Source organism: Bombina bombina, chromosome 2 (assembly GCF_027579735.1).
Source record: "Bombina bombina isolate aBomBom1 chromosome 2, aBomBom1.pri, whole genome shotgun sequence".
Lineage (NCBI taxonomy): Eukaryota > Metazoa > Chordata > Amphibia > Anura > Bombinatoridae > Bombina > Bombina bombina.
This window is the reverse complement of record NC_069500.1, coordinates 1,328,220,834-1,328,235,535: the sequence shown is the minus strand read 5'-3', so window position 1 is coordinate 1,328,235,535 and position 14,702 is coordinate 1,328,220,834. Positions and strand designations below refer to the sequence as shown.

Sequence of the window (14,702 nt, the reverse complement as noted above, 5' to 3'; positions counted from 1 at the left end):
AGCGTGTGGGTGGGAAAAGTGAGTAAAATCTTTGTCTAGAGGATGGAGGGACCTCCAAATGTCAAAGTAAGTGAACTGACATATAAGTTCCCGGAATCTATGACAGGTAGGGTCGTGACTAGAGGGGAGTCTTGTGGAGGTGCCGGCTTTCCTATCTAACTTCCCATCCCATACCATGTTTAGGTCACCAGCGAGAAGAACTCTGCCTTGTTTGACCTTCTCCACATGGAGGAGGACCTTCCTGAGGTACCTAGGTTGAAGTGAGTTCGGGAGATAGACTGAAACAAGGGTGTATGTGACATGGTCCAGATTACATATGAGAATAAGATATCTGGCCTGGGGGTCTCTGAAGATAAAGAGGGGCTCGTAGGCTACTCTTTTGTGTATTAGGATGGCTACCCCTCTGGCTTTCTTAGTAAAGGAAGCCGCCTCAAATATTGGATAGTCTTTGGTAATGTGGAGGGGGGGGAGTCCGTAAGCAGGTGTGTCTCCTGAAGGAAGGCTACATCCGCTCCATGGTGGCGGAGAGATCGGGATAAGAGGCTTCTCTTGCCCACAGTATTAAGGCCTCTGACATTGTGGGTGAGGAACCTAAGTGAGGTCATTTAGGAATCCTGGGAGGGGGGGAAATGAGGGGTGGGGTTCAGAGATTGGTGGGGAGTGGGAGAGGAGTAAGGGGTAGGGTATAGCAAGTGGAAGTAGTCCACCTATGTGGGGCCCTAGAATGGGCACCAGAAATTGGGGGGGAGTTAACCTTGCCTGAGAGGCAGAGGGACTAGTGCGAGTAGCCCCGCTCAACTTTAAGAAAGGCATAAAGTAACTAAATAACCTTATTTATCCATTCAAACTCTAAACAAAATTAGTTACAGTAATATTCAACATGTAAACAAATAACAAAGCATGAACCTGACAGTGGTATAGGAATATAACTCGGCTACCTCAAGTGGGTGAGGCCTGAGGCCTTAGAGCGTGGTCAGGGGGGTTTGGTTTTGAACGCTTTGATCTCTGGTCTTTCACAGACCATTCAGGTGCTGTGACCCTCAGTCTGGAGCGAGGCTCCTGTTGGTTGCTGGGGTCGGCTTGAAGGCCCCAGTTGGCTAATAGATTGCCTCCCATAGAAGGTGAGGAGACTGTGTGGGTTTGATTGTCCTTGGTCACGATCAGTTTAGTGGGGAATCCCCATCTGTATTTGATCCCTGCTTTCCTCAGCTGAGTAGTAATTGGGGCATAAAGCTTTCGCTGTTGTAGAGTATGTGAGGAGAGGTCTGGTAGAAGTTGGATGTCTTTGAGGTCATCAGGTAGAGTGGGTTTGTTGTATGCTGCCTGCATCAACCTGTCTTTAAAGGTAAAATAGTGGAAGCAGACTACCACATCTCTCGGCCTATCTGATGAAACTGAACGTGGCCGGAGAGCCCTGTGGGCCCTATCCATAGCATGAGTGTTGCCCTCCAGTGGGCCCAAGTATGTGGTGAACAGAGATATTCCTGCAATCCACTTGTGGCTACCGTCTCAGGGATGCCTCTAAACCTGATATTGTTCCTCCTAGCTCTGTCCTCCACATCTGCTAGCTTCAGTTCAAGTTGGGATATTTGTTTGGCCAGATTTTCTGCGTAGGCTAGGAGGTTCGAATTATCAGTAGCCAAATCGTCTTGTTGCCGTTCGAGAGAATCGACTCTATCTCCTATTTCTTGGATTTCCTTTTTAAGTTCAGCCGAACTTCTCTGAATCTCAACAGTGATAGACTTGGTCTGAGCTGCGAGGAGTTTCTGAAGGGTGCTTTCGGTGATGTAGTGGTTAAGATGTGCGACAGACTGAATGCTTGACTGAGAACCCTCATCTTGAGATTCTGGATCGCTAACTTCCTTGCTCACCGAGGGGGGTTTCTTGCGTGGTTGAGAAAAATGGTCAAGGACAGTCTGTTTTGAGGCCGCCTGGGACTTAGTGTTTTTTCTAGCTGAGTGTGACATATTTGGTGGTGACCAGAGACCAAGAGGTGTAACAGTATGGGGGAGAGGAGATCCTCCCTGACCACGTACCCAAGGAAAGTCGTTAAACTCTTGGACTAAACACAAGGGTAAAGAAAGATTAAGCTTCAACACCTGATTGATATATTACTAATAAATGTTACACTATGAGAGCGGGGCCAGCACAGCCCTCGTAATGGGTTACACCTAGTACATAGTATGAGACCTCTACTTAAGTGATAGAGGAGGCCCAACTAGTGGACCGTGTGTCAATTATTGTGACGGTTCCCAAGAGCCCCCACGTGCCTTGGGAAAGGAGGATACGACCATGCGGAAGGGGAAAGGGTAGTGGAAGTGACCAGCCCAGACAAGCTGGGCCGGAAAGGGGAAAGCGCGGGGGGGACCAAGGCAGCCAATCTCGTGTAGTGAGACCAGGAAATACACTTCTGTAACACAATACTGGAAAAATGATAGTTAACAGACACCACCTAGAACATATGTATATTCTAAAAAGTATCTAAGATCACTGTGTTAGGCGACACCTAGAGTGAGAAGGAAAGAAAGTATGGTTAGGTAAGCAATACAATAGGATAACACTCCACTTTGGGGTATAAGCCCAAAGATACAGATGCTGACGCAGCAGCTAATAATGCAAATTAAGTAGTTAGAGTGCAAGTTTTATGTGCCCAGAGGATATAGGAGGCCAACCTGAGGTACTTAAGTCTCTGAATCAACAAAATTTGTTCTTTATCACAGTGGCCTTATCTCTAATTCTAAACTCAGTAAAACAGCTCAGTACACAACAAGTAAGTCATGGATCATGTAGCCTTTCCATGTACAGATAGAGTTCACAAGCAGCAAAAGAGCTAATTACAGGGCAGGGGCAGTTTATAGTCCCGGACTATGTGGATAGGTGGTGAGTAGGGAAAGGGCACAGTCTCCTAGTTGTGCTGACCTGTACCCTATGGGTGGGCCTATCACTGCTGTAGGTTATGAGAGAGGGTCCCAGAGTTCCACAATAGGCACTGCCCCAAAGAGTGAGACCCAGGGGAGCTAATGTTCACCAGTAGATACTGGTGCAGGTAGTCAGGGAATTCTCAGCAGTAGTGGGATAAAGGGTGATGCAGGGATGTTTCTCCCTTCCGGTGACTGGGAGATATTTGTGGACGGCACCTCTGCCAGAAATTAGGTGATTTATAAGCAGAAAGGATTACTTAGTTATGTGGCAGAAAGTCTGAGTTAACTTCTCTCAGTACCGGGGGTTAGGTAGCCGGGTTAATTGTACAAGTGAGAGTTACGTGCGCAAGGCACTCTTACCCTGGTTCGTCACGGGTCAGCTGTAGAGGAAGGAGGTGCAGGAGGCCACAAGATGGCGGCGGTTCGCGCCCTGAAGGGTTATGGCGCACTTCCAAATTCCTTCTCCCCCTCGGGTCCCCACCCCGGGTCAGTGGTGACCGCAGGCCGTGGATCAAGGCGAACAAGTAGTCGGTCTAGTGCAGAGGCCCAAGTCAGCGCCTCCTAGCGTGTGTCTCCGCCTGATGCCCCACGTCTGGGTCCTGGAGTGGCTGCGATCTGATCCGGAGCGGAGCCCCGGCCCTCCGGTCAGTCGCAGCAAGGAGAGGTATATCAATCAGGTAAGCGGGTACGTGGCTCAGGTATTCCGGGTGGGGACACCGGTCGTGTCGGCTTCTTAAGTACTCCGTGCCCTTGCGTCCAGGGCCACGGGCTGGTGGGTTGGTCCGGCCAGAATCTGTCTCTGCGGGTTGTTCACTGGGTAAGCCTCTGACCTCCAGGGAAGGCACAAGGTATCTAGAAATGCCCCGGAGCGGAGCCCCGACCCTCCGGGGACTTACCGGTTAGCACCAATTGATTGTATAGGAAGTCTCAGAGTCCAGTCGCTTTTCACAATGGTAGTGTGGTCTGCAGGTTTACACTTGACTCTGGCGTTTTTTTTTATTTTTTTATTTTTTTTTATTTTATCCTTTTGTCACTTGATGTGGATAGGCTTCCAGGAGTCAGGAATTATGTGATTTTTCCTTTTATATGTATTTGGAGCAACTAAATATTACTGTTTAGAGCAAAAACAGGGAGAGCTCACAGTTTATGCTGCCATCCTGGTCTGCGGCTAACTCCGCCCCCCAGGATTCTTTATTTTAATTATTATTTAGTATTTTTTTATTTAATTTGGGGTTATTTTAGTGGGTGTTAGGTTAGGGGGGCTTAGTAATTAAATTAGTTATTTGCGTTGTATTTGTGTTGGATTAGGGTTTAATAGGTTAATTAGGGGACATGCGTTTTGGGGGTTTGGCAGATTAGGGGTTAATAGTTTTATTAGGATTATTGCGTTGTTCGAGTTTGGCAGTTTAGGGGTTAATAGTTTTATTAGGATTATTGTGTTGTGTGGGTTTGGCGGATTAGGGGTTAATAGATTTATAAGGTTTGCTGCAATGTGGTTTAATGCCGGATTGGGTTAATAGGTACTTTGCGATGTCAGTTAATGGCGGATTAGGTAGTTTGCGATGTTGGTGGATTTAGGGGTTAATACTTTTACTAAGTAGATTGCGATCTGAGGGAATGGCGGATTAGGAGTTAATTAGTTTTTTTAGGCATATTGCGTTGTTATGGGTTGTCGGTTTAGGGGTTAATACATTTATTATTAGTTGCGATGTGGGGGAATTGCATATATAGGGGTTTTTACGTGTTGGGTTTATTTTTGGGAGGCGGGTTAGCCTTTTTTTGGGGGAGATTTTTTATTTTCTTAGGCGCCGGCAGTTTCTAAAGTGCCGTAAGTCACTGGTGACTTCAGAAATGTGTATTTCTCTTGTTAAGTGTATCCAGTCCACGGATCATCCATTACTTGTGGGATATTCTCCTTCCCAACAGGAAGTTGCAAGAGGATCACCCACAGCAGAGCTGCTATATAGCTCCTCCCCTCACTGCCATACCCAGTCATTCTCTTGCAACTCTCAACTAAGATGGAGGTCGTAAGAGGACTGTGGTGTTTTATGCTTAGTTTATTTCTTCAATCAAAAGTTTGTTATTTTTAAATGGTACCGGAGTGTACTGTTTATCTCAGTCAGTATTTAGAAGAAGAATCTGCCTGCGTTTTCTATGATCTTAGCAGAAGTAACTAAGATCCTTTGCTGTTCTCACATATTCTGAGGAGTGAGGTAACTTCAGAGGGGGAATAGCGTGCAGGTTTTCCTGTAATAAGGTATGTGCAGTTAAAATATTTTTCTAGGGATGGAATTTGCTAGAAAATGCTGCTGATACCGAAGTAATGTAAGTAAAGCCTTAAATGCAGTGATAGCGACTGGTATCAGGCTTATTAATAGAGATACATACTCTTATAAAAGTGTATTTTAAAACGTTTGCTGGCATGTTTAATCGTTTTTTACATATGTTTGGTGATAAAACTAATTGGGGCCTAGTTTTTTCCACATGGCTGGCTTGAATTTTGCCTAGAAACAGTTCCCTGAGGCTTCCCACTGTTGTAATATGAGTGGGAGGGGCATATTTTGGCGTTTTTTTGCACAGCAAAAATTACAGACACAGACATCCAGCTTCTTCCTGCATGATCCAGGACTTCTCTGAAGGGCTCAAAAGGCTTCAAAAGTTGTATTGAGGGAGGTAAAAAGCCACAGTAGAGCTGTGGCAGTTGTTGTGACTATTTAAAAAACGTTTTTGTCATTTGTTATTCCGTTTTTGGTATTAAGGGGTTAATCATCCATTTGCAAGTGGGTGCAATGCTCTGCTAACTTATTACATACACTGTAAAAATTTCGTTAGTGTAACTGCATTTTTTCACTGTTATTTCAAAATTTGGGAAAATTTGTGTTTCTTAAAGGCGCAGTAACATTTTTTATTTTGCTTGTAAACTTGTTTTAAAGTGTTTTCCAAGCTTGCTAGTCTCATTGCTAGTCTGTTTAAACATGTCTGACACAGAGGAACCTACTTGTTCATTATGTTTGAAAGCCATGGTGGAGCCCCATAGGAGAATGTGTACTAAATGTATTGATTTCACCTTAAACAGTAAAGATCAGTCTTTATCTATAAAAGAATTATCACCAGAGGGTTCTGTCGAGGGGGAAGTTATGCCGACTAACTCTCCCCAGCGCTCAGGGGACGTGTGCTAATATGGCGCCAATTACATCAGGGACGCCCATAGCGATTACCTTGCAGGACATGGCTGCAATCATGAATAATACCCTGTCAGATGTATTATCTAGATTGCCTGAATTAAGAGGCAAGCGCGATAGCTCTGGGGTTAGGAGAGATACAGAGCGCCAAATGCTGTTAGAGCCATGTCTGATACTGCGTCACAGTATGCAGAACATGAGGACGGAGAACTTCAGTCTGTGGGTGACATCTCTGACTCGGTGAAACCTGATTCAGAGATTTTAAATTTAAGCTTGAGAACCTCCGTGTATTGCTTGGGGAGGTATTAGCTGCTCTGAATGACTGTAACACAGTTGCAATTCCAGAGAAATTGTGTAGGCTGGATAGATACTATGCGGTGCCGGTGTGTACTGACGTTTTTCCTATACCTAAAAGGCTTACAGAAATTATTAGCAAGGAGTGGGATAGACCCGGTGTGCCCTTTTCCCCATCTCCTATATTTAGAAAAAAGTTTCCAATAGACGCCACTACACGGGACTTATGGCAGACGGTCCCTAAGGTGGAGGGAGCAGTTTCTACTTTAGCAAAGCGTACCACTATCCCGGTTGAGGACAGTTGTACTTTTTCAGATCCAATGGATAAAAAATTGGAGGGTTACCTTAAGAAAATGTTTATTCAAAAAGGTTTTATTTTACAGCCCCTTGCATGCATTGCGCCTGTCACTGCTGCGGCGGCATTCTGGTTTGAGGCCCTGGAAGAGGCCATCCAGACAGCTCCATTGAATGAAATTATTGACAAGCTTAGAACGCTTAAGCTAGCTAACTCATTTGTTTCTGATGCCATTGTTCATTTGACTAAACTAACGGCTAAGAATTCCGGATTCGCCATCCAGGCGCGTAGGGCGCTATGGCTTAAATCCTGGTCAGCTGACGTGACTTCAAAGTCTAAATTACTCAACATTCCTTTCAAGGGGCAGACCTTATTCGGGCCTGGCTTGAAGGAAATTATTGCTGACATTACTGGAGGCAAGGGTCATACCCTTCCTCAGGACAGGGCCAAATCAAAGGCCAAACAGTCTAATTTTTGTGCCTTTCGAAATTTCAAGGCAGGAGCAGCATCAACTTCCTCCGCTTCAAAACAAGAGGGAACTGTTGCTCATTCCAGACAGGCCTGGAAACCTAACCAGTCCTGGAACAAGGGCAAGCAGGCCAGAAAGCCTGCTGCTGCCCCCAAGACAGCATGAAGGAACGGCCCCCTATCCGGAAACAGATCTAGTGGGGGGCAGACTTTCTCTCTTCGCCCAGGCGTGGGCAAGAGATGTTCAGGATCCCTGGGCGTTGGAGATCATATCTCAGGGATATCTTCTGGACTTCAAAGCTTCTCCTCCACAAGGGAGATTTCATCTTTCAAGGTTATCAGCAAACCAGATAAAGAAAGAGGCATTCCTAAGCTGTGTGCAAGACCTCCTAGTAATGGGAGTGATCCATCCAGTTCCGCGGACGGAACAAGGACAGGGATTTTATTCAAATCTGTTTGTGGTTCCCAAGAAAGAGGGAACCTTCAGACCAATCTTGGATCTAAAGATCTTAAACAAATTCCTCCGAGTTCCATCATTCAAAATAGAAACTATTCGGACCATCCTACCCATGATCCAAGAGGGTCAGTACATGACCACAGTGGACTTAAAAGATGCCTACCTTCACATACTGATTCACAAAGATCAACATCGGTTCCTAAGGTTTGCCTTTCTAGACAGGCATTACCAATTTGTAGCTCTTCCCTTCGGGTTGGCTACTGCCCCGAGAATTTTTACAAAGGTTCTGGGCTCACTTCTGGCGGTTCTAAGACCGCGAGGCATAGCGGTGGCTCCGTATCTAGACGACATCCTGATACAGGCATCAAGCTTTCAAATTGCCAAGTCTCATACAGAGATAGTTCTGGCATTTCTGAGGTCGCATGGGTGGAAAGTGAACGTGGAAAAGAGTTCTCTATCACCACTCACAAGAGTCTCCTTCCTAGGGACTCTTATAGATTCTGTAGAGATGAAAATTTACCTGACGGAGTCCAGGTTATCAAAACTTCTAAATGCTTGCCGTGTCCTTCATTCCATTCCATGCCCGTCAGTGGCTCAGTGCATGGAAGTAATCGGCTTAATGGTAGCGGCAATGGAGATAGTGCCATTTGCGCGCCTGCATCTCAGACCGCTGCAACTATGCATGCTAAATCAGTGGAATGGGGATTACTCAGATTTGTCCCCTCTACTAAATCTGGATCAAGAGACCAGAGATTCTCTTCTCTGGTGGCTTTCTCGGGTCCATCTGTCCAAGGGTATGACCTTTCGCAGGCCAGATTGGACGATTGTAACAACAGATGCCAGCCTTCTAGGTTGGGGTGCAGTCTGGAACTCCCTGAAGGCTCAGGGATCGTGGACTCAGGAGGAGAAACTCCTCCCAATAAATATTCTGGAGTTAAGAGCAATATTCAATGCTCTTCTAGCTTGGCCTCAGTTAGCAACACTGAGGTTCATCAGATTTCAGTTGGACAACATCACGACTGTGGCTTACATCAACCATCAAGGGGGAACCAGGAGTTCCCTAGCGATGTTAGAAGTCTCAAAGATAATTCGCTGGGCAGAGTCTCACTCTTGCCACCTGTCAGCAATCCACATCCCAGGCGTAGAGAACTGGGAGGCGGATTTTCTAAGTCGTCAGACTTTTCATCCGGGGGAGTGGGAACTCCATCCGGAGGTGTTTGCTCAACTGGCCCATCGTTGGGGCAAACCAGAACTGGATCTCATGGCATCTCGCCAGAACGCCAAGCTTCCTTGTTACGGATCCAGGTCCAGGGACCCGGGAGCAACGCTGATAGATGCTCTAGCAGCTCCTTGGTTCTTCAACCTGGCCTATGTGTTTCCACCGTTTCCTCTGCTCCCTCGACTGATTGCCAAAATCAAACAGGAGAGAGCATCAGTGATTCTGATAGCGCCTGCGTGGCCACGCAGGACCTGGTATGCAGACCTAGTGGACATGTCATCTCTTCCACCATGGACTCTGCCTCTGAGGTAGGACCTTCTAATACAAGGTCCTTTCAATCATCCAAATCTAATTTCTCTGAGACTGACTGCATGGAGATTGAACGCTTGATTCTATCAAGGCGTGGCTTCTCAGAGTCAGTCATTGATACCTTAATACAGGCTCGGAAGCCTGTCACCAGAAAAATCTACCATAAGATATGGCGTAAATATCTTTATTGGTGTGAATCCAAAGGCTTATCAGCTAGTTCTTTGAAAGGACAGATCTCTGCTCTGTCTATTCTTTTGCACAAGCGTCTGGCAGAAGTTCCAGACGTCCAGGCATTTTGTCAGGCTTTGGTTAGGATTAAGCCTGTGTTTAAAACTGTTGCTCCCCCGTGGAGCTTAAACTTGGTTCTTAAAGTTCTTCAGGGAGTTCCGTTTGAACCCCTTCATTCCATTGATATTAAACTTTTATCTTGGAAAGTTCTGTTTTTGATGGCTATTTCCTCGGCTCGAAGAGTCTCTGAGTTATCTGCCTTACATTGTGATTCTCCTTATCTGATTTTTCATTCAGACAAGGTAGTTCTGCGTACCAAACCTGGGTTTTTACCTAAGGTGGTTTCTAACAGGAATATCAATCAAGAGATTGTTGTTCCATCATTGTGTCCTAATCCTTCTTCAAAGAAGGAACGTCTTTTGCATAATCTGGACGTAGTCCGTGCCTTGAAGTTTTACTTACAGGCTACTAAAGATTTTCGTCAAACATCTGCCCTGTTTGTTGTTTACTCTGGACAGAGGAGAGGTCAAAAAGCTTCGACAACCTCTCTCTCCTTTTGACTTCGGAACATAATACGCTTAGCCTATGAGACTGCTGGACAGCAGCCCCCTGAAAGGATTACAGCTCATTCTACTAGAGCTGTGACTTCCACCTGGGCCTTTAAAAATGTGGCCTCTGTTGAACAGATTTGCAAGGCTGCGACTTGGTCTTCGCTTCACACCTTTTCAAAATTTTACAAATTTGACACTTTTGCTTCTTCGGAGGCTGTTTTTGGGAGAAAGGTTCTACAGGCAGTGGTTCCTTCCGTTTAAGTTCCTGCCTTGTCCCTCCCATCATCCGTGTACTTTAGCTTTGGTATTGGTATCCCACAAGTAATGGATGATCCGTGGACTGGATACACTTAACAAGAGAATACATAATTTATGCTTACCTGATAAATTTATTTCTCTTGTAGTGTATCCAGTCCACGGCCCGCCCTGTCCTTTTTAAGGCAGGTCTAAATTTTAATTAAACTACAGTCACCACTGCACCCTATGGTTTCTCCTTTCTCGTCTTGTTTCGGTCGAATGACTGGATATGGCAGTGAGGGGAGGAGCTATATAGCAGCTCTGCTGTGGGTGATCCTCTTGCAACTTCCTGTTGGGAAGGAGAATATCCCACAAGTAATGGATGATCCGTGGACTGGATACACTACAAGAGAAATAAATTTATCAGGTAAGCATAAATTATGTATTATGCACATTTCTGGACATCGCTAGTTTATCCGACTTACAGCAGTTTATGAACTGTGATACCCCGATGTGCAAGGTGAAATTATGGGCGGCAGGGGGTTTCAGCAGTTATGCTGAAGTTTGCCCCGCATATGTAATCTCGCCCAATAATTCTACATACCACAATGAATACAAAACTGCTCTCATATGAAACAGCTCAAATAACAATACATTCATACACACAACATTAATATTAAATAATAAAGTGTTTGTGAAAAGTGATCCTTAATGGATTATATGATTGAAAGCATTTAATGCAGTAGAGAGTTTTTTTTATCTCCGTAGAGATCCTGACCGTGACCTTGAAATGATATTGCGTATTATTATCCATTTCTACATAGATTTTCTGGGGTGTTAAATTTGTTTTCTATGCTGCACAATAATAGTATATGTGTACTGTAAAATTGTTAATATGATTAAAATGTTTTTCAAATGCAAAAATATTTATATGACCATATTAATACTTTTATTTAATCATTGATTAGGGAAAATACATTTAGGTGAAGAAGAAGGACTGGAGGATGACTCAGAAGTGAAACCAGAAAGCACTACAACACCTTTGGCAGGTTTGTGAGAGGAGCACAACGATGTAGGCTGGTACATTGACCCAAGACTGCTTAGGAACATTTGAGACTTTACTGGATTTGAAGGGACGTTAAACATTTGAAAATAATATTTTATATTATTTGTAAAAAAAAACAAACAAACAAAAAAAAAACCAACAAAAAACTTTGACAATTTAGTTGAAACATTATTTAATTTCTTTTGCCAAGGACATTTAGGACAATAAGGATCAGATACAGTGTACAAACAATGGAAGTGTTGAATATAGCAATGTTAAAGGGGCTGATAAAGTTACTTTAACATTAGTTTATTCTAAATGTCCATGTATCTACACTTTATTTGTTTCTAATTTTCCTCAGCAAAAATGATTAGATGTTGAAACCTAGGTTTCAACATTGTGACGTCCATTACTTTATTGAAATTAAAAAACTTTTTATACAGTAAAACTTTTGCTATTTTTTTGAATATTTATGACGACTAATATCATTAAAAAACACAAAAAACAAACAAACTATATGCTATTTTCAAGATCATCTGTGCTGTGAATATATAATTATATTTAGCATGTATTTACTGTTTAATATTCCTTTAAGGGATATATGGGGGGGACAGCTTCTAAATTATTCATAGATAAATATAGCACCTTCAGATTAAAAAAATAAAATAATTCTGTTATATATGATGTAGCACATGTAGCAATAGATTGTTTTAGGCAACAGTGGGCTAACTGTAAGTTATCCACCAAGAGATATATTAACTTGTCAGGTTTTTAGGTGTCTGCTTAAAGGCTTTTATTCATTTGAATTCTCATCCTTTTCTATTCTCCTATTTTTGAAATGATTAATTTATTTTGTTGGATTTCTTTAACTCTTTGCAAGAGTTCTGATTTCCTCCTCCTGCCATAGCTCTGGTTAATGTTATTCTCTTTCTCAAAAGTTTGTAATGATCATTTTCAACCCTTTGGAGCAGTCAAGGTTTCGGATTCAAAATAGGTACTTCATTCTGTTTTGGTAGATGTGAAACCTGAGCAAAATACATGTCTACCGTTGACCTCAAACATGTTGTTATGCATCCCATTTGCTGTTATTTTCTTTTCTTTGCTTTTAGCCTCCAAAATCTCCCTTTGTGTTAACCAACGCTCCATTGGTGTTCACCAAGGACCCCTAACAAACATTCTCATTGCGGTTACCTTAATTTCGTCTTATCTAGTTAACATCCCCACCCAGACCCTGTCTTGACTGGAGCTGGTCATTATCTTCATGGTTAGATAATTAACCATACACCAATTCACTGAGTCTTTGTTAGGATCACCTTTTTGAGACTAGTCCTTTTATGACCTTATTACTCATATCATTGGCAAACCTTCCTCGCTTCACTGTTGCTATCTTTCAACAAGACGATATAGTGAGCCTTACAATGAAAATGCTTTTGGCTTTTTTAATGACTTTGTAAATGGCTTCATATACCTGCTTTCAAATAAGTCCTTTAGAGCTTCATTGTATTCATCGAGACTGCACAGTAAAGGATCATTTATAAGCCATTATCGTCTCTATCATAAGATGTAATTCCCTCAAGTGATGGTAGTAGTGAGACATGACAACAGATGACACCACTATTGGCTGATTCTCACCATAGATGACAAGTGCACGAAATATTCCCCTCCAGAAAATCTCTCTTCCTTTTTATTGTTCTGGTATTGCAACCTGCTTTGAGTGGCATATGTTCTAGCCAATCATAGCCTCACCATGGGCCCCATGTAAAACTAACTGCACGCTCCCGTGCTCGGAACTCAGTAATCTTAATGCAATGTGCATGCGTGACTACTTACGCTACTTGCGTAACTGAAAAAGAGAAATCGTCAACTTACTTTTGCCTACAAACAGATGCACTGTTTACTGTAAGCAGAGCTGAGGATTCCCTTATTCTGTTACGCAAGTAGCGTAAGTAGTCGCGCATGCGCATCGCATTAAGATTACTGAGTTCCGAGCACGGGAGCGTGCAGTTAGTTTTACATGGGGCGCATGGTGAGGCTATGATTGGCTAGAACAGATGCCACTCAAAGTAGGAGTTTTGAAAATGTTAGAGAGAGGCTGAATTAAAAAGGGTAACGCAGCAGGACTAAAATTGAAATTATTCCGTGTACTGATGGTTTTATTAATAATAAAGCATATCGATATGCTAGTTAGGATAAGAGCTTTAAAAATATCTGGAGCAGTTGGGCTGAATTTACCATCACTTTAAAGGGGCATGAAACCCAAACATGTTCTTTCATAATTCTGATAGCACATACAATTTTAAACAACTTTTCAATTTTTTTTTTACTATCTAATTTTTTTCGTCTTATTGTATCGTTTGTTGAAAAGCTTAGCTAGGTAGACTCAGGCTGTGAAAGCTAGCTGCTGATTGGAGGCTGCATATATATGCCTCTTGTCATTGGCTTAATGATTGTGTTTATCTAGCTCTCATGAGTCATTAGTGCATTGCTGCTCCTTCAATAAAGGATACAGAGAGAATGCAATAAAATTGATAAAAGAAGTAAATTGGAAAGTTGCTTAAAAATGTATGCTCTATCACAAAAGAAAATGTTTGGGTTTAACGTCCCTTTAATATTTCAACCTTACAATTAGGAATGTGGTAAAGTGGGTTCTTAAAGGGACACTGAACCCAAATTTTTTCTTTAGTGATTCAGATAGAACATGCAATTTTAAGCAACTTTCTAATTTACTACTATTAATTTTTCTTCGTTCTCTTGCTATCTTTATTTGAAAAAGAAGGCATCTAAGCTCAGGAGCCAGTCAATTTTTGTTTCTAGCACTGGACAGCACTTGTATGTTGGTGGGTGCATTTTTACACCAATCAGCAAGAACAACTCAGGTTGTTCACCAAAATGGGCCGGCATCTAAACGTACATTCTTGATTTTCAAATAAAGATACCAAGAGAATGAATAAAATTTGATAATAGGAGTAAATCAGAAAGTTGCTGAACATTGCATGCTCTATCTGAATCGTGAAAGAAAAGTTTTGGGTTCAGTGTCCCTTTAACCCCTTAATGACTGACGACCTCCAGGGTAGTCCTACAAAAAAAACAGTCGTTAAAGACCAACGACGTACTCTGTACGCCGTCAGTGGTTTAAAGCGGTGGAAGCTATCCTGATCGCTTCCAGCCACTTTCAAGGTATTGCCGTGATGCCTCGATATTGAGGCATCACTGCAATACCTTTTTTGCACACCGATACAGAGAGGGCCCTCTCTGCATCGGCCATCGATAGTGCTGATCGTTGGTGGGTGCAGCTGCAGAGAGGCTGGTGGGCGGCCCATCGCTGGACTAGTTCCGGCCGCTATTCCGGGAAGGGAGCGTGCAAGGGGGGTGGGAGAGCGACAGAGTCCTTGAGGGAGAGGGGAAATAATTGTTTTAAATGGGATTTGGGAGGGGGGCAGCTACACTACGGGAAAATGGGGTAAAATAAAAATAATAAAAAAAAAAAAAAAGAGCA

At 43.1% G+C, this 14,702-nt stretch overlaps 1 protein-coding gene across 1 annotated transcript in view; it reads left to right on the top strand.

Annotated features, from left to right (window-relative positions):
* HTT (huntingtin) overlaps positions 1–14,702 on the top strand; it is a gene marked incomplete in the record, with an annotated part of 1,068,170 nt that overhangs the window by 201,139 nt on the left and 852,329 nt on the right. Inside the window, 1 exon segment of the mRNA XM_053704193.1 lies at positions 11,130–11,210. Coding sequence (XP_053560168.1) covers positions 11,130–11,210 — 81 coding nt within the window.